This window comes from Petaurus breviceps, unplaced genomic scaffold (assembly GCF_028583685.1).
Source record: "Petaurus breviceps papuanus isolate PSGF00001 unplaced genomic scaffold, PetGlider_PUasm1.0 688, whole genome shotgun sequence".
NCBI classification, from domain to species: Eukaryota; Metazoa; Chordata; class Mammalia; order Diprotodontia; family Petauridae; genus Petaurus; species Petaurus breviceps.
The window spans coordinates 231,757-257,386 of record NW_027186457.1 but is presented as its reverse complement, the minus strand read 5'-3'; the positions used below and the strand labels follow the sequence as shown (position 1 = coordinate 257,386).

The following is a 25,630-nucleotide window of genomic DNA, read 5'->3' as shown; positions in this document are numbered from 1 at the left end:
AGTGATGATGGTGAAGATGGTGGTAGTGGTGATGATGATGGTGTTAGATGGTGTTGGTGATGATGGTGATGGTGGTGGTGATGATAATGGTGATGATGATGGTGATGATGGTGGTAGTGGTGATGATGATAGTGAAGATGGTTCTGGTGATGATGGTGATGGTGATGATGGTGATGGTAAAGATGGTGATGATGGTGATGGCAAAGATGGTGATGGTGGTGATGGTGATGAATGTGAAGATGGTGATGATGATGTTGATGATGGTGATGATGATTAGCTGACACTTGGATAGTGTCAGATTACTGTTAAAGTGCTTTCTTCACAGGTATGCTGTGGGGTTGGCAATGTAGAGTTTGAGAGAGTCTTTAGCTTGCATGTTGTTACAGAGCTAGTAAGTTGTGGTAGTAAGTTTGACTCTGTGACCAAATGCTGCTTTTCTTTATGTCACAGACCTCTTTTGACCCCATTGTCTTCAACCCTCATTTTATGTTTTCCATTTCCTTCACCCTTAATCCATTTCTCCCACGTCCTTCTCCATACCCACACCCCCACGACCTACACTGCCCCTTTCCCCTTGTTCCAAGGTTGGCCCCTTGTTGTTTGCTATGAGCTCAAATCTGTTAGCTTTTACCTTTTCTCTCAATCATAGAGATTGGATATGAGCTTGAATAAAATGATCATCTGTTTAGTGACAAATCTCCTACGACAGATCTGTCAGGGGTAATCAAAATCCCCCAGGCTAAAGTCCCATAGGATGTAAATGAACAGATGAGATAGAATTAAGAATTGGGAAATATGAGAGTGAAGACTCAGACCTACCAAAGGAAAAGTTCTAAGTAGGATTCTTTTACAGGTCCCACACCAGACTAGCTTCTTACAGTCCTTCTATCAGAATAGGTATGTCTCTTTTGGGGTTGATGCCAGTCCCACAGATGGAAAAGAGAGTTTCTAAGTTTTTTCTTTCCATGCATGTCAATGACAAGGGTTTCATTTCTCCCGTAGAATCTACCAGATGCATGCAGTATCGAGAATGGAAGATCCTTTGCTATGAAGCTACAAAATCTCTATGTGGCAATAGCTAAACAAGAATTCCAGGCAAAACGAAAACGACAAAGTTCTGGTGAGCGGTTTGGGGGTGAGCCGTTCAGGGAAGTTCTGTTTCTATTCTAGGTATCTAGGGTTGAAGAGTGTACCTGATGAAGCTAATCCAGTCCTTCTGGGATGTGCCAGGGGTTGCCAGAGTCCTGGGCTATGAGGTAGCAAGAAAGCTTTATTCCTTTTCTTTCTCTGTTTGTCTATCAGGCATCTTCATTTGGCATAACTGGACACTGAATTTCTCCAGGGTCCTTGAGAAGTCTAGATACTCATTGTGAGACTGGGTCATAGAACTTTTCCAAATTTGGAGAGAGGTGCAATTTGTGACTGCCCAGTTGACACAGAGCTCTGCCCCTCCAAAACGTTAGGTTAGCTTGATGTGTGCAGGGGCCCCCTGTCCACCATAACTGAAGCATCCCCATCAGCTAGCTCAGTAGATGTGACTCTTGGCAATTACTATGAGGTTGGTTTGGGATACAGAACCACTCACTCTGACTGGGCCATAATGATGAACCTGTCGCTGTCCCTCTTGATGGGAGGAAGATTTCTTGACCTTTTGTCCTGTTTGATCTCTCTGATTCCAGGAGACCCCCAGGCCTCGGACAGTATTTCTTCCAATGAAACTGATGATAGACCACTGAACCAGCCAGGGCAGCATTCCTCTGCCCCATCCTTGTCTGTGTTTGAGACTTTGGACATGGTAAAAATCAGTGGAAGCCTAGAGCTTTTTTTGAGAAAAAACCTAAGAGTTCAGGAAATCAGTACCTAGAATCAGCCTAGTTCTTTTCCCATTGAAGTTGCCACCATGTTGTCTTTCTCTTTTAAATGCTTGAAGATATGAACCATGTCTGAATATTAGATGTCTAGAGGGAGAGACCCATGTGTCTCTAATACCCTTACCCTTTTCTGGCCCAATAACCTATGCAGTGGTTCCCTCACCTTTCTTTTCCACTCTCAGCCTGGGTCTTATAAAGATCCTTCCCCATGGGAAGGGAGGACAGTCTATCTTTTTTTTTTGTCCCGTGCCTGTCTACAGAGAGCAGCATATAATATTTCGCCCAAAAGAGTTAGGTGCTCACTTAGAAAGTAATACCCTGAGAAGTAAATATCACAGTCCTGCCTATGACTCCCTTGGGATGGAAGCCTGGGGCTAGGGAAGGTATAGATTGTCTCCCCTCTAATTTGGGTTCCATCCTTCTCTAGGAGACTTCAGTTCCAATGCAGAGACCTCATCTGTCCAAAGTCAAGAGGAAGAAAGCAAAGGGACTCTTCAGTTAAACTGAGCTCATGCACCAGTGCTTCAGCCGCTGAGGAGGACTCTGCAGAGGAGAGTCATTCAGCACTGCCTGGGAAGAATATTCTGGGGTGAAGACTCAGGCCTTGGACAAAGTCAGGCAAGGCTGGAGCCTTGGATTGGGGTCCAACCATAAGGTTTGTGTTAGCAGGCCACATAGTGGACACTTTGGCAGAGAGAACTTCAGTCTGAAGATACTCATGATTGTGCTAGGTTTCCTGACCTGCAGAAGAGCCTGCGCCTGGGGATCTCCCGCAGGATCCTCTCCTAGACTTTGTACATGTCTGTTTGTGGTGGATTTACTAGAAACACAACAACAAAAATAAAACCTTCCAAAATGCCTGTGCCGTCTTAAGATGATATTAACTTCTTTATTTACATCAAACTCATTGGCAGGTCCCTACTTCATTTATGGACCCTGTAGTTATCCCCATGGTCTGAGAAGAATAAAATCAACCCCTGAAGCTCCCCAGATTTTGATCTGTTCATTCATAAGTTAAGAAGTACTTTCTTTCTCTCCTCTCCACCTTTCTCCTCACACTCACATGCACATAGTTCCCATGCCATCTCCCACACTTTGAACGTCAGTTCAGACACCTTCAGATTCTCTTGTAATTTTTCTTCTGTGATTAATTTCGTCTGGAGGCCCTTTTCCTAGAGAGGACATCAAACATCACTGATTGTAATTGTCCTCTTCTCGATTCTCTTCATTTTCCGGTCTTGTTTTCAAGGCAAAGATGATAACAAGTTAGGCTGTGTAGAGCCCTAACAGGATCCTCCTGTGATAGACAGAGCTGCAAGAAAGGCCTGGAGCTCAGGCCCCAGGAGGTTGTGTGTCCTTCTTTCCCTCCATTCCCCAGGTAAAGCACCTTCTGCGGGACGAGGTACCATAATGAGGGGCAGCAGAGTGGCCAGAGAGCGCTTGAGATGACAGCAGGAACTGGGTCCTGGAGCCAAGGGAGTCTGAGGCAAGCCTCTTAGCCAACTCTTGTGGGGAGTAGCTGGCTTAGCCAGTTAGGGTTGAATGGGCCCCTTCAGGCAGGGCCCTGTAGAGCTTCACCTGGGAGTACAACAGATAGCAGCAGGAGAGGAAGAGGAGTCCCAGGGCACTGGTCTGTGGAGTATGGCCCAAGGGAAGGTGCTGCCTGAGTGGGGTTGGTGGAGGTGGGTTTGTTTTCCTGGCAGGGTGGTGGTTCTTCCCAGTTTGTTCCTTTTTTAGGTGATTCCCAATGCTTACTCTTCTGCCTAGGCCCCTGCAGGAGGCCGCACTGAGTGCATTTCCCAAAGGAAGAGCTTGCTTCTTCACAGGGTCTCCTTCCACACACCTTTCCCCGCCACAGGTCTGCTGACTTGCTGCATCTCTAATCTCCCAGGCTAGCACCGAGGTGGATCTGGGGCTATGTGAGAACTTGTTATCAAGTGGCTTTGTTTGTTTTCCACATATTTTCTGCAGGATTCAGAGCTTGGTTTCAATGAGTATCAGGCACTGGGCCACATGGGGAAAGGGAGGAATCCCCAGCAAGATGCTCAGTGTCCCTTATCCCTTTATTTCTGAGGGGATGCTGCCCCTGGGCCACCCCACCTTCCACCCTCCTTTCCAGGTGTCCTGTTTCAGGAACTTTTTCATTTAAGAAGACAAGATAGAGGTAGTGGCAGAGAGTCATCTAACCCAGGACAAACCCCAGGGAATCCCTAACTTGTCTTTCTCAGGCCCTGCCCCTGAATCGGCCCCTCCCCCAGGGCCCTGGCCTGGCCCAGCCTCCACCCCAGCTCTACAGGCACATAAAAGGGTCGAATTCTAGTGGCTGCTCCATAAATTTTATTCCGTAAATATTAGTTTTCCCTGTGTTTAATAAAGCAGCGGCCCACCTCCCCGCCCACCCGCCCTTTCCCCGGGGCCGGGGCTGAGGCTGGGGCCGGTGGTGGGAGAAGGGACTCTTTCAATTGCTTTGGAGTATTTTTAGAAAAAAAAATAATACAAGGTGGTTTACATGAGCAGGCCAGCAAACCAGGAGCAGGACTGGAGACCTCGAGGAAGTGACTGCCCGAGGCTGACCTAAAAGTAGGGAAATAGCGCCACCTGTGCTGCAGGGCCAGCTTGGCCCGGCTGCCCAGTTCTCCCCTCCCCCATAGCCAGCTCAGGCAGGCTCAGAGATGGAGAATTCCTTCAGCAAAGTTTCAGGGCATCCCCTTCTTTCCCCACACTTCAGTGAGGCCTTCCCCACCACTGACCGAAGCAGGGACTAGATGACATCCCATTTGTACTCATTTTCCCTTCTGTCCTTAAAGCCAGGGGCATTTTTCTTGCTCTCGGCTGCATAGTATTGAGGGGAGAATCAGGAAAGACTCTTTTAGAGATCTGTTCCCAGAGTCCCACATGAGAATGGGGCCTTAAGGACAGGGCTTTCAGAAGATCTTCCAGACCAGGACAGGCTAAGCTGCCATCACAACCCCATAGTTCCCAAGAAGCAAGCTCCTAGCCAGAGTTTTGAAGCAAAGCAGAGGCCCAGGCCCTCCTGTTTCTTGCTGTCAAACTCTTGGGGGCATCTCTCAGGGCTTATTTTTCTTTCTTGTCCATTTCACGGCTTTCCTTTCCCAAGTCCCTACATTCTCCTTGGTCTTGATGTGTCTTGAGGAGCCCCTGGGTCTGTGAATTCAATGTGGACTCTTGCTTTTGGGTGCTGGGCCAGGCCCCAGGACTGATTCATCTTGTAGCCACAGCCACGTCCTCCTGTCTTGGGATTCTCTTTCTCCATCTGTCTCTAGATTGGAAGTATTGAGTCCATAGAGAACAAGTAAACCTATCTACTGTAACCTTCTGTGATGCTGCCAGAGAGACCCACCCCACCTAGGCTGTCCTCTCACTGACTGTGATCTGTATCTACATGTGTTGTCTCTGCCCCCTTACATCACCAGCACCAGCACCAGCCAAATCTCTTTCACATATTAGACAGCAAATAAATGCTTGTTAAATTAGAGAACGGAGTCTGTATCCACTCTTGTCTCTCATTGCTTAGTATTCCACTGTGCAGTCAGTTGAGACATTTGTTCAGGGCACTGTGCTAGGCTCTCAGTATACAAAGAGACTACACACATTCTGCTCTGAAGAACTTCACAGTTTAATTTATAGACGAATTTCCAATCTAATGGGTCAGTGTTAGTATGGATAATTCTATATTTAAACTGGTAATGATAAAATTAGCCTATCCTCCTGTCAGTGCTGCCCAAGAGTGGGCTCTCTCAACTTTGTGGAAAGGGAAAGCTGACATTTCAGTAGGGAGAAAAACCCAAGGGTACATGGCAAGTCAGCATCTGGCTTCAAAGTCAAGGAGTCAGGGATCCCAGCATTTGTCACCATCCTCACCCACAAACATACAAAGTGGTCACTGTCTCTAAGGTACTAGGCCAGGTGTTTTGGTGTACTAAGAGGAGAATCCCAAAAAAGAAAGGGGATGAAACTGCTGTCTCTTGAGGGGAGGGTCTCCCCAGTTCTAAAGAGGCCACTCTAAGACACTGTTGTATGAGGTCCCTGTGTATTACAGGTGAGATTTAGGAGATGTCACCCTCAAAATGAAGCAGAGAGAAAGTAGTCAGAGAATCCAAGTCAGAGATAAGTAGTTCCCAAAAACACTTGCTTCCCAGAAAAGCTGGTGACCTGCCTTTGTAAGGGACATTTCCATCCTCATGAACTCACCCTTCTCCCAAAGCCATCAGGTTCTCCCTAAGCCAGCAATCTAGCAGGCACCTCCAGGGGTAGTAGCCTCCTTCTCCATATTTCTGCATTCCTTTCATCTGTGGCTGGTCTGAAAGTCCCTACCAGCCACTATGGACCTTGGAGCCAGTCAGCTTGGGGGAACCTGTAAGAGCTGTTGGTCTCTACAGTATGAGGAGCATGTAGGCATGGGCTGGCTCATCTTGGAAGATTGTATTCAAATTACTTGTCCTCTCAGGCCAGGGGCCAGCAGCTAGAGGAGCACCCTTCATACCCTTCCTCTTTTCACTTTGGGGCCAGAGTCAGCAACAGGGTCAGAAATGGGGAGTAGGGCTTAGGGGCTGCTGGGGCCTCCCTTCTGAAATCTGGGTGTTGTATTTACTTTTTCATATTGGCAGCTGAAAGGGGAAGCCCATCCCAGCTCGGCATTGTTGTCTAACATGGTTAATCAGATCCTATAATCCTGCTGTGGAAATATTGGGCCTCACTCAAAACAATAGAGACCAAGAATATTGTGGTTAAATTTCAACCAGTTGCCTCCCTGGCCTGTTTGCCTAACCCCTACCCCCCTCTCTCAGGCCAGAGTCCTCCTAGCTTTATGGACCCCTGATAGGATCGACAGCCGGTCAGAAATGAGTGGACTGGAGAGGGTAGAACAGACTAAGGGAGAGATAATCTTCCTGGCTGGCACCCCAAGCTGCTTTTCTTCACCATATTTATTGGAGTGAAATGAGGTGGGGCTTGAGAGGGGATGGAAAAGCCTATTTGTAATATAGGGCACTGGCAGGAACTCAAATGCAGAAGACGTTTAGCTGGAACTGGAGAGTAGAGGAACCTAGCTATAGCGTTCGCAAGACAGGACCCATTGTAGCAGCCCTTCTGTTTAGACTAGAAGGAGGAAGGGGGAGGCCTCTAGTTTGGGGGCTTGGGGGGGGGAAAAGTTGTCCTGTAAAGAACATGGCAAATAAGCAGAGAGGGCTAGAGGTTTTCATTAAAACGTGATTAAAACGTGCAATGTAATAGCATTGCAAACGGTCACTTACTAAATTAAAACTGAAGTTAGTTGAGAAGGAAAGAATGCTTATTTCACTCATTGTACCACCAAGAAACTTTCAGGGCAGAGGATGGGATCAGCCAGTCCCAAATCTCTGGGCTAGTGATGATTTTTCCATTTTGTTGCAGTACTAATATAATCATAATAATCTGCATATACATAAAGGTGAAATTATTATGGTTACCCAAGATGATTAGGGCATGCCCTTTAAAATATTTGTCTAGTAGCTGTGAAGTGGCACTTACCTGCCCCCATTATCTTGATTAATACAATAAGTATAACAAGGATGGCAAGATAATTTGCATGATTAGTCTATCAGGACAAAAGTATAGACCACTTAAGGAAGATAAATAGAAAAAATAGTAGGTGTCTTTCTACCATAGATTTAAAAATGTGCTTTTAGGATTAAGAAATAAAAAAGAGACTGTTGAAATCAAGATTATCCTTGTCCAGATAGAGTTATAAGAAAACAATTTATTTAAACTGTAGTTGTGTGTAAACTTGAAAAGCAAATGGATTATACAGAAAGAAGGGAATGAACCAATATATCTATACAATGTCTGTTTTAGTCCTTGAGCCTGGAGGAAAAACCAGAGAAAAGTGCCTCTGCAGAGCTCTTCTAAGAGACAGAGAAGACATATGGTTGTCTGATGGGCCTGACTCTAAACATTGCTATCACATAAACAAGAAGAATTGAACATGGATAGCTGCCATAACACTTTTGGAAATGTCAACCAAGCTGACCAGTGCAATGACAAACAAATATAAGAAAAAAAAACGTGTTCCCAGCTACAACTTGTACATAATTGAAAAATGAAAATAGACCTACATTTTTAGAATATGAAGAATGTAGGTAAAAAAACTGCCAAATTAAACTCAGTGTTTGCCCGTTTTCTACATTGTCTACCCAAGACTGTTTCTCACCTCCAGGATCACTTACTTTATTGGATAATTGACCATGACACTTTTTTGAACAGATTCTGGTGATAATTCAATCTCTGTTATCTCCCATTAAGGAAAGAGACCTCGGAGAAAATTGCTTGTAAAGTGATTAGAATAAGGACTAGGCATGAGGCCCAAAAGATACATGACTGCTTCTGGGTTTGGGTCTTGAAAATAGTGAGAAACTAGCAGAAAGGAGGTAGGTGTATACTTTAGTTAAAATGAATAAAAAGTGATAGAACTTCCAAAAAAAAAAAAGAAAGAAGAATCCCAGAAAAGAAGAAAGCTGATTTCAACAAAACCCAATTCAACAAACTCAGAGAGCTGTTGGGAAATACTCAATGGGAAGAAGGACCAAGATAAAGGGTGCTCTAATAGAAAGCTCCCAAAACACTGTAAAGTATCCAGGAAGGGCTATAAGAAGCAGTGTCAGCTAACCCTGGCACAACTAGACTTAAATTTGAAATGCAAATGGAACAGTCTTAAGAAGCAGAAGACGGGTTGAGTCAATAAAGAGGAATCACAATAAATGACTGAGTTTAATTCAATGAATTTTTATAAAATGCCTACTCTGTCTAGGGTCTGGGATTACAAAGACAAAAACAGTTCCTGCCATCAAGAAGCTTAAATTCTACTGAGAAGAATACAACCTGAACAAGGAAAATTGAGGTGGGAGGAAGTACCAACAGCTAGTGGGGAGATTTCATGAAATAGGGGCCAATTGCGGTGTGGTTTGTAAAAATCAATACTTCTTTTCCCCCATTGTTTAATTACTAGCCTCCTACTTGCCTAAAAGAGTGAATCTGACTCCCTAAGCATCTAACATTCCCAGAGAAGAGCTGGGTACTGAGGAGAATGGGGACCACTAAATTTGTTAATTTTTTGTTAATGTTAATCCACAATATATGTTACAACCCACATGCAGAAATATGCACATTTGCAAATTTGCAGATGGCCAAATGAGCCCTACTCAAATGTACAGAACATTTAGAGCTTTCTGAAATCATCAGGACTTTTAGCTCTGGCTTGAGATAAGCAGAATAAGTTCTCTACTCAAATGGGAGCTACTTATGCCTTTCTAAATCATCAAGGCAAAGATCTTGAAGCTAGGGTTTCATGAGTGCTTTTTTTGTGGTTTTGTTAGAGTTTGCTATTTATGGCAAGTCATATTTTCATAGCTATATATATGTACGTGTATATGTACATGTATGTATAGGTCAAGACATTAGGAAAATGGATTATTACAGTTTTCATGCATGCATGTACATATGTGTGTACATATGTTTATATATTACAGTAGACCCAGTCTATGACGACTCAAATGGGCATTCAAACCACTGCATTCTTGAGGCAAGCCAGTTCTGACTGGACATCTTTAAAATCAGATGGAGATTGGTCTGACTAGTGGTTGATTTCATAGTAAAGGCCTCCAAGTGGCTATGGAGGAATAATTTATATATATATGCATATATGCATGTGCATGTATATGTATATATGCATGTATGTATGCATATATATTGTAATAGTCACCTTTCTTAGTGTTTTGCTATTTCATTTGATTTTGAATACCTGCAAAAAATGTAATCCAGTTTTGGCCAGAACCAGTCTGCTTATTTGCAGATAAGTATTTCTACATAAGGGCCATACTAGATAACCATCAGATTAAGAACTCATATCAGAAAGATCCTATCCAGTTGGAGAAAGAGATTGCCTTGAGCAAGGTTCAGCATCACAATGTGATTCCTAAAGGAGGACAGCTATGGGGTAAAGATAATCAGTGGATTTGGATGGAGTCAGAAGGCCTGAGCTTGAAAACCCCATTTTTGTCACTTATTAGCTCTGTGATCTTAGATCACTTAACCTCTTTAGGCCTCAGCTTCCTCATCTATAAAATGGGAATAGTCATATTTACATTGTCTCTCAGAGACCTATGTAAAGTACTTTGTAAACCATTAAAGCCTTGTGTAAACCTTGCATTATATTAAAGAGCCACTCACCAGACTGACCTATGTGACCTTTGTGACTCTGCTAATGCTTCATTTTCCTCCAGAGGTATCTGTCCTGCTAGAATAAGTTTTGCTTCCACTTCTGTGCCTTTGTTCAGACCATTCCTACCCCACCCCCCATCCTGTTTGCTGCTCCATGACCATTATACCCTTCAGATCCCTTCACAGAACTAGAAATCTCACTGTGGTCCATTCAACTCCTTTAAATCCCTGTAACCCCAGATATAGCTTATGTAAATATACCTCTAGTATGGTATCCATACAATATAGAGATTGTTACAGATCTGTGTACTATTCATGTTTATGTTCGTGTACACCTGCGATTTGGTCAGTGTGGAGACTCACTCAGCTGAAGAGCCTTGTCCGTGGTCCCATAGCCTGTGTTTATCAGAGGCAGGATGTGTACAGAGATAGGGCTTTCCAAAAGCAAGCCCACCCTCCAGCCATTCTGCAGTGCTGCCTTTCAAGTAAGTATGTGTACAAAGAATCCATGTCCCGTCATTTTAGACTTTTTTCCTACATGTTTTATCATTGTTCTGTGAATGGTTCAGGTTCGGTTCTTGAAACTCAATTGTAAATTCCTGGAAGAGCTTCTTCCCAGACTGGGACCCTCAATTTCCAGAGAGGTTTGGATCAATTTCAGAACTGCCCCACAAGGTAGCTGTCAAAGGCCCAGGCTTTAACTAATATCTCTAAATCAACCCTGGACCCCTAAATATGGCCACCCTAAGATGTCTATCATATTGTGTTCTTTTTACCCTAAGTCACCCAATAAATAAGTTTCTTTGTTTTTTGTAGGGATTTATTCACATGGGAAAATCATATCCAATACATGATGGAAAGGTGATTGGAAGTGGGTCAAAGAAATTTATTATAAACTTATGGCTCCCAACCTGTTGAATCTGCGTAATGCTCTATTTGCTGTTTACTCTCCCAGACTTGTCTGGGGTTAACACCCCATTTGTTTTAGGGGAAGCCACCTTCATGACCTCCCTTCATCCTAACCGCTTGTGAAGAGAGCCTTGTTCTCAGGATTCTCTATGAACCTCTGGTTCTACCCAAACCTTTTGTCAGGATTTAAAATGTGGTGCCAGACTTAGCTGGCAGTCACCTATTCCACTGAGCCTTGGTGTGGGCTTATGGCCCGCTACCTTCTGACCACTGTCTACCTCCCAAAGTGTTGGGAACAAAAAAATTAACAGATTTTCTTTCTCATCATCTCAAAATACTTCCTGAAAGTTCACCATCCCTTGCTTCTTTCCAGCTGGGAGTATGTCCTCTCTCTCCTTTGTGCTCCCATGATCCTTTAAGTGACTATTATAGTATTATACAAACAGTAGTTGCTTCAAAAATGCTTGAATATTAGTACCTTTTGTTAACTAATTCCAGGCCACAGTGTAGATCATTCTTGTGTCTACCTGTTGATGGGTTAATTCACTGAATGGCAAGTAACTAATATCGTTACAGTAGATCCAGTCCATGATGACCACACTGCAGGCCAAGCTTGTTGTGACTGGGCATCTAATTTAGAATCAGATGGGGATTGGTCTGGCTAGTGGTTGATTTCACAGTAAAGGCCTCCATTTTTGAATACTGCCCCCTTTGAGGTTACCTCCTGCTTATTCTGTATATACCTTGTACTTAACTAGTTATCAGTTTGTTAATATTAACATTTGAATTGTGAACTCCCATTCGAGTGGCAACTACTTGAGATCAGGTGCTATTTTTACCTTTCTTTGTATCTCTAGCATTTAACACAGTCCCTGGCACCTGGAAAACTTTTTTTAATGATAAAATATTTTAATATTTATAAAAAACATATACCTAGACTAGCAAAACAAGAAATAGACATTTTAAATAGCTCAATCTCAGAAAAAGAAATTTAACAAGCCAGAAACTTTCCAAAGGTTAAAAAAGGACCAAATAGATTTACAAGTGAATTATATTGAAATCTAGAAAACTTTTAAGAAATGGTTTCTAATTGATTTAAATTAACCTGAGATGACTACACATTGGAAAAGCCATTTAACTTTTGTTGGCTACAGGTTCCCCATCGGCAAAAATGAGGAGTTCCGATGAGTTAACCACTAAGATTCCTTCCAATTCTGAGTCAATGATCCTGTGATCAAAAGGATAATTATAAATGTCATCCCATGTCTCTCCTCCCTTTTGGGACTAAACCTCTTTGAGAAGGCTGTCCCTCTACAATAGGTGCCTCCACCATCTTCTCAATCTCTTCTCAAGTCTACAGCCTGGCTTCTAATTAGAAATAATTATTTTATTTATATTATTTAATTATTCATTAGTCATAATTATATATAATGATCATTATTCAACTCAAATTGCTCTCTCCAAAGGGATCTGTTCACTGCCAAGGCTAATTCGTGGCCTTTTCTCATTCTTATAGACTTCTCAGCAGCTCGTGATACCATCACCTGCTTTTTGATCTTCTCTTAGGTTTTCATGCTGTTGCTCTCTCCTCCTCGTTCTCCTTCTGCCTGTCTGATTACTCTTTCTCTGTCTGCTTTCCTGGATCTTCGTCCCTATCGCACTCATGAATCACAGGGGCCCCCAAGACTCTGTCCTGGGCCCTCTTCTCTTCTCCCTCTGTGATGTTTCGTTTGGTTATCTCTTCAGCTCCCATGGTCTCCATGATCGTCTCGATGGAAATAGAGTTTGTACACAGTTTGTTTGCTCGCTGCCTCCTCTGTTGGATTGAGAACTCCTTGAGGGCAGGCATGTCTTTTGACTTTCTTTGTATCCCCAATTTTTAGCACAGTAGTTTTGTACAACTGGCACATAGTAGGTGCTTTTTAATAAATGCTTTTTGACTGAATCCTCCAGCCTTAACCTCTCTGCTGACCTATATTCTGACATCCCCAGCTGCTTATTAGACATCTCCAACTTGACGTTCCATAATCTGAACACATCCAAAATTGAACTCATCTTCCCCCCAAACTCTTCCCTCTTCCAGCCTTCCCTTTTTCTATTGAAGGTACCCCATATTCCCAGTCACCCAGTCATGCAACCTGGATGTCATATTTGACTTTTCATTCTCACTCTCCATATCTGATGGATTGTCAAGGACTATTGACTTTACTTCACAACTTCTCTTATAGGTGTCCCCTTCTCTCCTCTGACACTGCTGCTACCCTGGTGTATCCCCCTCATCATTTCACATCTGGACTATTACAGTAGTCTATTGCTTCACTTCTCTTCCTGCTCCAATCCATCCTGTTCTTATCTGTCAAGGCCCTTCATAGTCCCCCCCCCCCACTAGCCCCCAACTTTAACCTTTCCAATCTTCTTACACTTTACTCCCCTCCATGTACTCTGACCTCCTTGCTGTTCCTCAAATATGACACTCCAGCTCCTAATTCATTTTCCCTGGCTGTCCCCCATGCCTGGAATGCTTTTCCTTCAAATTTCTACCTGCTGGCTTCCCTGGTTTCCTTCCAAGTTTCAACTAAAGTCTCACATTCTGCAAGAAGCCTTTCCTAGTCCTTAATTTTAGTGCCTTCCCCCTGGAATGATTCCCAACTTATCCTGTCTATATATTGTTTTTACTCAGTTGTTTACATGTTATCTCCCCCATTGGATTATGAATTCCTGGAGAACAGGGATTGACTTTGCCTTTCTTTGTACCCTTTCTTTGGCTTTCACAGGACCTGGCACATAGTAGGTACTCAGTATATGCTAGATGACTCCAAGTTATCTTGTCTGACTTTTGCTGTGGGAAGTTAAGATTATTCAGAAGATTGAACTGGATTTTGAATTTGTTTTATCTTCCTCAAACTGACAAGAACAGAACAGAGAGTTGGGAAGGGAGGGGGGAAGGGAAGGGGCTAGAAAACACCATTCTTTTTTATCCCAAAAGCCAAAAACCATGTGTTGGTTGACTTCGACCCCCATTTGAGACTCCAACCACTGCTACTCATTTGTGGGGCAAATGCAGATGTTCCAAGGCTGACTGTGGATGCTGGTACAGTTACAAATGCCCCCATCTCACTACCATTGCTACTAGCAGAGACTTAACTGCCTTCTGTGAAGCCAGGAGAAAACAACAGCAAACAGCCCATGATCAGGATCGTCAGGTGATTACACCCATCTGTTAAATCTGTCTGCCACTAAATCTGTCCTAGAATTTCCTAGAAGAATGTCTCCTTGGCTAGTGGTTCTGGGTGTGTGGCCTACCCCTTAAAAAGTCCCCTTTTAGGACCAACAACTAAGGGGAGATAACACATAGGTCCCCAGTGAGTCTATTTCAGTTGAGGAACTTTGAGACCACTCTGATGCTACCAAACAATGACCTACCCGAATAGTAAAACACGAACCTGAGGCCCTTTGAACCTGGAATAACTTACTAGTTCAGAACCGGAGCTGGCAAACATGTCCATTCCCTTTCCCTCCTCTCCAGTTCCAAAGGCCAGAGCTACTCTGGTCCTGACCTAATCTTATCATTCAGCACTCTGAGTCTTCTTAGTGCACGTGTGCATCAGGTCTTCATTTGGAAGTGTGAAAACGGCAGCCAACTTCTAGCTAGACACAAGTGACGAATTTTAGCAAGCATCTGTCCACAAGGTACCACTATGTTTACAGAAAGAGAGGCAGTATATGATAAGACTTTGGCACCCAAGTTTGGGAAAATAATCTTCCCACTATATTAGGGACGAATCTACCCGGGGATTTGGGTCCAAGTTAGAGTGCTACGGTTTGAGAGAAGAAATCAAAGTTCAGGGGAGAGTGGCAAAGCTAAAAAGTTATAAGGGAGAAGGTGGAAGGAAATTGAAGCTTTTTGTTTAAAAATGGGGAATCCATTTTCAACAGGATTTAACAATTGCCTTTAAAACTGATATCTTGCTCATCCACCTCCTTCCAGAGAGGAGATGACTTAAATAGCAGAATGAGACTTGACAAAAAATTGGACACGACCAGCATGGGAATTTGTTTTGCTGAGATATATATATATATATATATTTGTTATGAGGGTTCCCCCCTTCCCATATTCTGTAGTGGGAGGGGGTGAACAATTGAAGGGAGAGATAATAAACACATTATATATACATATATTTAAAAGATTAATGGCTTGCTGAGAGGGTAATCATTAAGGACAGAGCAGTAAGAAAGCTAAATTGTCCATATGACAGAACCTCCAAAGAATTGTTAGAGAATCCTAGAAGAGATGACCAAAGGAAGCTGTGGCTTTCTTTTTATGGATCTCTAATAAAATGAGACTCACACCCCTTTGTCTGGACTGGACTGGGCAGGGGGAACCTTTCTTATCTTTAAATGAAGCAACAAGCATTGATTAAAAACCTTCTATGTTCTAGACAATATGCTAGGGCCTGGAGATACAAAAGCAAACAAAACCTACTGACAAGGTGCAAATATGCCATTCCTTTGTGGGGGAGGAGAGAAAAGTGGGGAGCTGGTTATGGTGCAAAACCACTTTATGTATGATAAGAGTGGAATGATGACGGGTGACTATGGAAAGGAGAAAGTTGGAACACTTCCAATGACTTTAAGGTAAAGACAAGATTGAACTATTTTTGGTATGGAATACAGAGGTTTGGTAGGCTGATATCTGTAAGGATAATATGGCAGAGGGGTCTGTCAACCTCAAATCTTAGCAGCTGCAATTTAAACTAGATTCTATAACCACAAACTGCACCCCTACTGCTGGTGATCAAGTTGTGTTTTATACTATATTTTAAAGGTGACCCTGTGAGAGTGAAGATGAATCTGTGCAAATCTATCCTTCCCTATTGGAAAAAAAAATCAATCTCTCTCTCTAGGTGCACACTTCTCCAGTGGTGGTTTGGGAATGTCATCTTTAGATGCAAGGAATAGGGAGCTCTCATTTTAAAAGGCTCAATCATTTCTTGCTAGATTTAAGAGATGATTGTCTTGGAGCAGATATCTCCCCCATTCCTTGTTCTGGCTAAGTTGCTTGGTGCTTGTCCTGGAGCTCCAGGTTACGCACGCACACACGCACACACACACACACACACGCACGCACATACACGCACACGCACACGCACCCCTCACCCCACCCCACCCTGGCCCTTTCTACTGCCGTTGCCTGGATCTTCTACAAGTTTTCCACGTCCTATTTAATCTGTAGCTCCTAGAAGTGCGCAATCCCGTGTTCCCTTCAGGGGTTTACCATTGCTGAGTGTACTGAGAGGATTAGCTTACAATTCTTACTCGCAATTTTACCGAATCGGCCCTAGGTGTCATTTTTACTTTCTTGTTCCTATTCATTTTGTGGTCCGCTATGTGCTAAGGTTCTTATTATCCTTTTCAACTATACCCAGTCATTCTGCCACCTTTATTCGTTTCACTAATTGCTCTATCCTGGCTTCTCTACCTTATACCTCGTACTGGAACTGCACTCTACTTGTTCTGACCACATTTCTTACTTCAAAAGACCTATTAAAATCCTATTGTTCTCCTAGAGGAGCCCACCCCCACCCACCTACCCCAGCTGGCGGGACAAGCGTGTGACTGACATCTGGGGTGTACACAATAGTGAGACAAAAATCTGGGGGTCAGTTCGGAGAGAGCCGAGGGACGAAGCAGAGCTTAGACAGAGAACAGAAATACTAGGCTGAGCGGCGTGTAGGTTTCGAGGTCCGAGGTACACCGCCGGGGTGTCGATGACCTCCCTGGGTCTTTCGTTTGTCTCCACGCAGGGAACATCGTGGGCGGCTGTGCGGTTCAGCCACTGTTCCCTGCCCCTCCCGTCCGGCCGCGCCGAGGGTTGCGGTCAACATGGGGTGAGACCTCCTGCCCTAGAGATTTGCGCTTTGGCAGGGTCCCGCCCCGACCCCCTTCCCCCCCCCCCCAGCCCCCTGCAGCTTGGCTGAGCCCAGAGGCGAGGCCAGGGCGGGGTGGGGCGGGTCCCGGCGGGCGGGGAGGGCGAGCCCAGGAGGTGCTGGGGGCACAGAGGGCAGCGGGCGGGCGGCCGGGGATCGGGGCAAGGGCTAGTGCCTGGGGCCGCCCGCCCGAGGGGGAGGAGGCTGCGGCTGCCCCTGTCGCAGGTTCGCTGGGGAGCGGGAGGGAGGCAGGGACATGGATAGGGTGCGGTCTGCGCGGGGCCCGAGCCCGGATCTCTTCCATTTCCCCTCTCACTCGGCCCCGGGCCGCGCCGCAGACGGCAGCAGCTCCCGCTCTGCCCGAGTCGCCTGACCGCCGGGCCGGGGTGCAAACCGCGGGGTCCGGCCAGCCCGCCGGTCCGACCAGCCCAGCCCAGCCCAGCCCCACCGGCCCGCAGTCCCGCCGCCCCCCGCCGCCGCCGCGTTGCCAAAACAAACGGGCCGGCCTATTTATTGGCGGCCGGCGGGCTGGGCAGCTCAGAGCCGAGGCGCCGAGGGGGACAGAGCGCCGCCACTAGCCCGGGCCCTGGGCCCCAGTCCCCCACCACCCCGCAGAGCTCCGTCCCGCCCCCGCCGATGGCGCTCCCGCCCGGAGCCCCTCAGCGCCACCCCAACGCCTGAGCGCCCCGCAGCGCCCCCGCCCGCCCGCCCGGCGCCCTCGGCCGCTCCCCCGGGGCTCCCGGCCATGTCTCCGGCCCGGCTCCGGCCCCGTCTCCGGCTCTTGCTGCTACTGCTGCTGCTGCTGGCGCCGGCGGCATGGGGCTGCGGGCCGGGCCGGGTGGTGGGAAGCCGCCGCCGGCCGCCGCGGAAGCTGGTGCCACTAGCCTACAAGCAGTTCAGCCCCAACGTGCCCGAGAAGACTCTGGGCGCCAGCGGGCGCTACGAAGGCAAGATCGCGCGGAGCTCTGAGCGCTTCAAGGAGCTCACCCCCAACTACAATCCCGACATCATCTTCAAGGACGAGGAGAATACGGGCGCCGACCGTCTCATGACCCAGGTGAGTGCGACCTGCCCGCTGCTGACACCGCCAGCGCCCGGCGGCCCAGCCGACACGACCTGGCTGGCACCTTCTTCCAGGCTGCCCGGCCCGCCCCCTTGGCACCTGCCCACACTGGTCCGCCCTGCCCCCTTTGGCCTCCGTCGGGCCGGCTCGTGCCCCACGCTGGGCTCCTAACCTCCCAGCCTCCCCGAGGAATCCAGGGGGCTCAGACTGGAGCAGGTGCACACCAACCAGTCCGGACTTCCAGGGCCGGGGATGAAGGTGGGATAGACTAAAGACGGAATAGCCGGGGGGTGGGGGTACGGTGGGAGAGTGTCCGAAGAACTCTGACCCGGGGCCACCTCGGATGTCTGTCTCACTGTCTCCGGGATCTTCAGGGTTTCTCCCAGCTTAATTCTCCATTCTGCCCGGGGCTGCGCACTTAACTCCTGAACCCAACCCTCTCTGGTCCCCGGAGCGACACGTCTAGGAGCGTGGGGACCGGGCTTCCTCTACAACGTCCTAGCAGTCTTCTGCTCCGACCGCTCCTGGAGTTGAGCCCAAGCCAAATCGGAGACGTGTCTGGGCTTGAGCGCAGGGACTTGGGGGAGACCAAGCAGCAGATGAGTTGTGCTAGTACTGCATCAGGAAGGGGAGGGACCCCTGTGGGAGCTGTCCCTGGAATCCAGAGGAGCGTATATTGTGGGGGCTCACTCTAGATGGAGAGATTCACTGTTTCAGACACGGAGACCCAAAGCCGAGCTGTGGGAGATTTCAGGGCTTGGCTAGGGGAGTTGAACAGGAGGGATGGAGCTTTAGAAGTGGGCTTGGATGGGAAAGGACCAGGATGCTTGGGGAAGTTAGAAGAGAGCTGACCCAAGTGGCCCGAACATCTCGAGTCCTTGAGCGGCAGAGCGGGGAGCCAGAGCTGAACTGGAGTGAGTGCCCGAGCTGACTGGACCAAACTTGCCTTAAGCCAGGGTGGTAAATGGAGAGAACTCCCGTTCAATTCTTCCAGCTTCAGCATTCACTCGGGATTTCCCAGTCTGCCGCCTCAGTGGCTCCTTAGAAGACCACGGCCCCCTCCTTTCCCCTCCCCCCCCAGCATCTATGCTTTAGCTATGGATTGTGAGGGGGAACACTGAAAGTCGTAGTGCCGGGAAGGCCCTAGTCTGTGAGGCCGAAGGTTGGCTGCTGGCAGGCCGGGGCTCTGAGGAATGCAGATAAGGATCCGGGCGGCGGGCTCGACAATCATTGACAGCGCCCAGCTTCGGCCCTGGCCCAGGGAGAGAAGGAGGGAGGCCTCTCCGACCCGAGGAAGTAGCAGGAATAGGCTGGGAAAGAGAGGTCAGAGATTCAGAGATTTATCCGGGAGGGGAAAGAAATGGGGAAAAGGCCCCTTCGAAAGGGAGTAAGCACCTGGGCCGGGACAGCAGAAGCCCAGGAGAAAAGCCGCTCACAGCCTGCATGCAACCTGACCATCTAGTTTCTTCCAGAAGCGGCTCCCTCTCTGCCTCCCTCACTCCACCTCACCCAGTTCTCTTCAGCACCGTCCCTGCCCCCACCCCACAAAAGTTTGCCGCTGTTGACTCCCGCCCCGAAGAGTCCAAGGGTCTGTGAGGCTCTGTTCCTTGCCCCCGCCCCATTAAAGGGAAGGATAAGCTCAGCTCTATAAACCAAGGATGTGGTGCCCCCTTTCCTGGGTCGGAGAGGCTCGGATATGTTACCTACTTGTTCATCATTCTCCCATCCTCCCTCCCTCACATACACCCTCAGTTATTCTATTTGCCTTCAGGTCCTGTGTAAGCGTCAGTAGTCTATATTTCCTCGTTCCCAGGCCCCGGGACTCCAGACACACGGGAGTCAGTGGTGGTTACAACTCATTCCTACAATCCCTCTCCTCCAGTCAAGTTGGCTTCCCGGGTTCCAGGGATTTGGGGAGTGGGGCCGGCTACCTGGGTCACTTTTTTTGAGCTGCACGGAGGAATCCTTTTCTCTTTTCCCATCTTTATCCTGCCGGGTAGCGTCGTGACCCCCGCCCCTCACCAAGGTGCTGAAGGCGCGCTGATCTGGATGAGGACTCGGTTTAGGCGGCCAGCCTATTGCTCTCCACTGACCTTCCCCACTCCCCAGCCCCAACAGCCTTAGGCATCAAGAGTAGTGGTGCTCCTTTTGCTCCCCCCCCCCCCCCAGTGTTCACTCGGACCGCTCCAGAGCCGTGGTCAATTCTCCCGGTCCGTGTCTGGGTACCTGTCTTCAGATCTACAGTTGGGGACAGGGAAGGACCGAAAGAAAGGAGAGATGCTTGGTATCTCTCTGAGCAGAAGGACATCCCCTGATACTCTCTCTCATGGTACCCAGGGTATAAAAGTTCGGCTGCAGATCAGAGGGATGATTCAGGTGCCGAGACGTTGGGCTGGGTGTGTGAACCCTTTGCCCAAGCAGGGTGCTGTCTCTACACCTGCCTAGTCCTTGACAATCCCACTCTTTGCGGGACTTCCAGCCCTGAGGCTGCGGTGACACCTGCTGGGCATAGCGGTCCCTGCACCCCTTTCCTGTCCCATTCCGGCTAGTCCCAGCAACTTGTAGCCTCCTGCCTTTTGGCCCAGCGTGTTTAGGTGGGGAAAGGGGCATGAAGCCCCAGAAGCCGAGGACTGAGGCAGTATACAGGAGGACAAAGGGATCGAAACTTGTATGTGCATGGGCTGGCAGGGAGCTTTGGGCTTGGAAGCAGAAGAAGAGCGGAAATAAAGGCTCCCACTCCTAACTGGAGCTAATCCTGCTAAGCCAGGGAACACAAAGAAGGTCTAGGGGATTTCTGCTCGTAAGAGCCCTGAGAAGCAGGATTTAAATTTGAGAGTCAGAAGCCAGGGGTGCAGCTGGTCGTTCAGAAAAAATCTCCATCCAAGAAATAGAATCCTAAGACGAGCGATTCATCCTGGTGGAGTCTCAGGGATAGAAAGGGATTTTATCATTTCATATGCTTTCGCAAGAAGGTACAAAGTTGGGAGATCTTGGCCAAGGAAGCCGGGGCTTGTCCTGTTCGGTAGAGTCGGCCTGCAGGCCAGAAGCACGTGCTCGCGATACCCCATTCTTTTCTTATTTGGACTGTCCAGTTTACCCTTCTCCGATTCTCCCGAGTCCTGATCTCGGCCCTTTGACGCCCGCTGTCCTCTCCTCCACCCCCAACCCCTACCCCTTTATTTTTCATTAATTTACAAGTCTTTGGGACTCGAGCCAAAGGCACTAGTAGTTAAAAGCGGAGGACACTGGGGCGGCACGTTAGGTTAGATCCAAGCGAGTCAAGGCAGGAGAGGACACACAATTAGGGGTACAGAGCCTAATGATTAGGTTGGCCACTTCTTCCTTGGAACAATCTGGCATCTATGCTGTCTGGGCTGACCTTCCAGCCCCTTCTGTCCTCACCCCCAATACGAGACAGCGCTTTGGCTGACTCGGGACCCCACCTTCAGCTCCTGATCCTCCCATTCTCTTCTTTCCCCTCGCAGCGCTGCAAGGACCGCCTGAACTCGTTGGCCATTTCGGTGATGAACCAGTGGCCAGGCGTGAAGCTGCGGGTGACGGAAGGCTGGGACGAGGACGGCCACCACTCCGAGGAGTCGCTGCACTACGAGGGTCGCGCCGTGGACATTACCACTTCTGATCGCGACCGGAACAAGTATGGACTCCTGGCAAGGCTGGCAGTGGAGGCCGGCTTCGACTGGGTCTACTATGAGTCCAAGGCGCATGTACACTGCTCGGTCAAGTCCGGTGAGCCTTCGGGAGACTGGGCCCGGGAGGGGCGGGGCCGAGGACCCGGCAGGGGCCGTTCGGAATGAACTGAGGAGTTGAAAAGGGGGTGGGTGGAGAAACAAGACACAATGGCCCTCAGCAAGACGTTGATACCGCCCCCTTCCTCTGCTTGTGACCACTTGTCCGTCCCTTGCTTGATAGCCTGATTAGCCAGCACTCTAGAGTGGTGGGTTCAGTGCCCCTGTCCCGAGCCTGGGGCCACAACCCAAAGCCACCCTTCAGGATGGGCTCAACATCCCCCCCCCAAGCCGCGCCGGGACCAGGAGCAAGACCAAAACGAGATGGACGGATGGAGGGAGCCAGGGGCTGTCGGAGCCACTCAGTGCCCAACACTTTGGGCTGGAGAGTGGAGGTGTTGAAACTGGGGTGCAGATGGGGACAGTGTTTGCCTGAGGCACCTTGTTTGGGGAACTGGGATTTGTGCTGCATAGATCCCATATTCTTCGGAGATTCAGAGTTTGGAGGGGATTTCTGTGTGCCACCATGCAGGTCAGGGCCCCCCTCCTACTGTGTAGCTCTCTACCCAAGGGGGCGCAGGCGACCCCCAAGCCCTGACGCTGGGCGATTTGGGGCCAAGCAAAGAATGAGAGCCAGAATGGGCAGCATGGAGTTAATAAAGTGGATTTTCCTGAAATGGCTGCCTTGTCAATCAGAACTGGCTAGAATTGGGGTCTTTGAGCACCAGTTCCTTACACTGACTTTACATAAACAAATTTATTACCTACACTACTAGTCCTTCTTTCCTTCCTACTGACTCCCACCCCCCCTGGCCCTGCACAGTAACACTATACTCTGAGCCCACAAACTGGCCACACCAGGACCCTCACACATTAGCACAGCACATTAGGTCTCTGCAAATAGCTCTGTATCCCAACTCTCCAGAATCATATGGTCTCCACATCAAGGATCTCTCACTGGTAGTGTGAGTACACTAACATGAAGCCATACACTGAGCCTCCCAAGTCACCCTGATGTCAATCGATACTACTCATAACTAATCCTAAATTCATTCATTCCCTCTTTCCCGTTAATCTTGGCCATCTTGATCTCACATATGGATTGATACCACACATTTCTGTTACCCCCAATCCTACACTGATTGTGCTCATTGACCTTGGCTCATCCACTTATCTCAGGAAGCACTGTCCTGATACATTGAGCCTGTACACTGACTCTGTATGTGGACTGGAACCTGGTGACCTTTGCAATTCATAGTGACCTGAACTTGGCTACTAATGTACAAACTTGTAGTCTGTATTCCATTTCCCTCTCTCCCCAATAACTGGACCTATACTCCACAGACACACAAAGCATGATTTAGGGAAAGAGCAGGAAAAACCTCAAAGGAAGGCAATTTTTAGTCTGGGGAGTGTGCGGCATTTGAATCAGGGATGTGAGATGAAGTATGGAAATGATATTCTATCCAGGAGTGGAGATCTAGAAGAACAGAGTCTGTTCTTTTCCTTCTTGTCACTTCTCCCCATGATATCACCAGGCTTTTCTTCTTCCCTTCAGTTTTGCAGATACCCTTTGTCTCAGTGTTACAAAAAGGTCCTCCAGCTTAAGGAAAACTTTCCACTTTCATCCTGCTCTCCTTCCCCCATTTCCTGTCATGGTTCTTAAGATGGGGGTAGGCTTTGCTGGGGCTTTGATTATGTTGCACATTGTGTTCCAGAGGGAATGGAGATGACATGAGGTGACGGGGTCTGGGTTTCGGATTGGTACTGATGAGTGAGGTCTGCATGCTGGGTGCAAGAAATTAGACCAGGCTAAAGGTTGAGATGAGAATAAAAGTGAGGTCCCTAGGAACTAGATGCTTTCTCCCTGAGCGATGAGGCTAGGAATCTGAAATCCACGACAATAACCAAGTCTCCCTATTCTGTCCGTTCTCCCCACAGAGCACTCAGCTGCAGCCAAGACTGGCGGCTGTTTTCCAGCAGGAGCCAGGGTTCGCCTGGAAAACGGGGCTCAAGTGGCCCTGTCTGCCTTGCGACCAGGGGACCGGGTGCTGGCCATGGGGGAGGATGGGAATCCAACCTTCAGCGATGTGCTTATCTTCCTGGATCGGGAGCCGGCCATTCGGAGGGCCTTCCATGTCATAGAGACCCTGGACCCACCCCGGCGTCTGGCACTTACACCAGCACACCTGCTGTTCACTGCAGATAACTACACAGAACCTGCTACTGGTTTTCGGGCCACCTTTGCCAGCCAAGTGCAGCCCGGCCAGTACGTGCTGGTGGCAGGGGTGCCAGGGCTGCAGCCTGCCAGAGTGGCAGCAGTTTCCATTCGAACAGCCCCAGGGGCCTATGCCCCTCTCACGAAGCACGGGACCCTGGTGGTTGAAGATGTGGTGGCCTCTTGTTTTGCAGCTGTGGCCGAGCAGCGCCTAGCTCAGCTAGCTTTCTGGCCCCTTCGTCTTTACCATAGCCTGTCATGGGGCAGCAGGACCCCAGGAAAGGGTGTGCATTGGTACCCTCAGCTGCTATACCGCCTGGGGCGCCTCTTGCTGGATGAAGACAATTTCCATCCCTTGGGAATGGCAGGGATGGGCAGCTGAACTGTGTCCCATCCTCATTCACCCCCAACCCACCATGCTGGGCATGAAACCTCCCCCACCTCAAATTCCTCTATCCCTCGGCCAGGAGGACTCTAGTCCTGGTGGATGGTGAAGGAGCATGGGGAGGGAGGTGGGGAAGGGAAGAGCGACTTACTTACCGGGGCGGCAAGTCACGTTTAACACGAAAGCGAGTGACTCAAGGCTTTCTCCTAACCCGACACGAAGACAATGGATATGGGTTGTTAGGTGTCCGGCTTCTACCCGCAGAACAAAAACAGCACTAGGAACCCTCTAGAGACCTTGAAGTTGGCGTATTACTCCCATCACTTTCAAGCAATAAGCAACGCGCCCGCGCCCCTTCACTGACTTTAAAAGGCCTCGTGCTTCCTGTCCCAGGTCCTAACCCTTGAGTTAAGGTGCACCTTCCTTGATGCTGCTAGATTTCCCAAGAGCAGGGTGAAGTAGATAGCAGTAAATTCCTGGGCATATGGAGAGAGAACTCTCGAAATTCTTCACTCAGCCACCGGGGCTTATGGCTTCCCTCCAACACACTCCCGGAGACCCTCAAAAGTCTCTTGTTATTGAATAGAGTTCTTGAAAGCCATCGGAACCCTGTGATCTAGCCAATAGGATGGGGGCGCCCGAGCCACTCCCCTCGAAAGACCTAGGCGACCCAAAGAAGGAGAAGAATGCTAGGGGAGCATCAGAAAATGTGTGTGCGTGTGTGGGGGTGGATCCGTTCTTCACCCCAGCCCGGACCTTGCGTGGAGGGGGAAGAAGGTTCCCCACAATGTCAGATGGGGATGAGGAGCACTGGCTCCCGGACTGAGCACAATTCCCTCCTCATCTAGGTCTCCCCCCACTACACCCCCTCCTCCAGTCGTGTCCCCCCCTTCTTATTTATTGGCGTGGAGGGGGAGGTCCGTGGGGGCAGTTTGGAAGCATTTTTGTCTTCTCTTTCTTTTTTAATAAACGTTATTTAAGATATCACAACCGTGGGGCAGGGTCATTGTAATGAGACCAATAAATTGATTCAACGGTGATGTGGGCAGGTCCTTTGCCCCCAAAATTCGCATTCTTGCATAGCTACAGGAGTTTACATGGTGTTTTCCTCACATCAGCCAGATGAATAAGATAGTAGTACAGCATTACAATCCACATTTTACATCTTCACCACGTGATCCCTCCAGCCTCCACCTGGTGCTTAATACCGTTAACTATATCAGAGGAGAAAAGCTACCAGGAGATACTATAGCTAGGGATATCCCCGACTTGATTCATTTTTCCTTCTCCACCTTGG

General features: G+C 48.3%; 2 protein-coding genes across 7 annotated transcripts in view; both read left to right on the top strand.

Annotated features, from left to right (window-relative positions):
• The window catches only part of NHEJ1 (non-homologous end joining factor 1), a 121,322-nt gene extending 118,591 nt beyond the window's left edge, over positions 1-2,731 (top strand). For 5 of the 6 annotated variants that reach the window (XM_069104460.1, XM_069104462.1, XM_069104461.1 and 2 more), the window contains 3 exons: positions 1,003-1,120; positions 1,680-1,795; positions 2,299-2,731. In XM_069104460.1, coding sequence (XP_068960561.1) covers positions 1,003-1,120; positions 1,680-1,795; positions 2,299-2,373 — 309 coding nt within the window. In that variant the 3' untranslated portion in view covers positions 2,374-2,731. The remainder of the gene's footprint in view (positions 1-1,002; positions 1,121-1,679; positions 1,796-2,298) is intronic. The other variant, XM_069104463.1, reaches the window with a different exon arrangement.
• Positions 2,732-17,666: 14,935 nt separating this feature from the next.
• IHH (Indian hedgehog signaling molecule) lies at positions 17,667-24,666 on the top strand. The gene is made up of 3 exons (XM_069104420.1): positions 17,667-17,978; positions 21,470-21,731; positions 23,672-24,666. The coding sequence occupies exons 1-3, from the start codon at positions 17,667-17,669 to the stop codon at positions 24,328-24,330; spliced, it is 1,233 nt and encodes a 410-aa protein (XP_068960521.1). The 3' UTR covers positions 24,331-24,666.
• Positions 24,667-25,630: the final 964 nt, after the last annotated feature.

What these genes read in the sequence shown, in the direction of transcription:
- IHH (XM_069104420.1), top strand. Translation starts at nt 17,667, where the DNA reads ATGTCTCCGGCCCGGCTCCGGCCCCGTCTCCGGCTCTTGCTGCTACTG. An exon ending in CCGACCGTCTCATGACCCAG is followed by an intron (nt 17,979 to 21,469) that starts GTGAGTGCGACC and finishes TTCCCCTCGCAG; the next exon opens with CGCTGCAAGGACCGCCTGAA. An exon ending in ACACTGCTCGGTCAAGTCCG is followed by an intron (nt 21,732 to 23,671) that starts GTGAGCCTTCGG and finishes TTCTCCCCACAG; the next exon opens with AGCACTCAGCTGCAGCCAAG.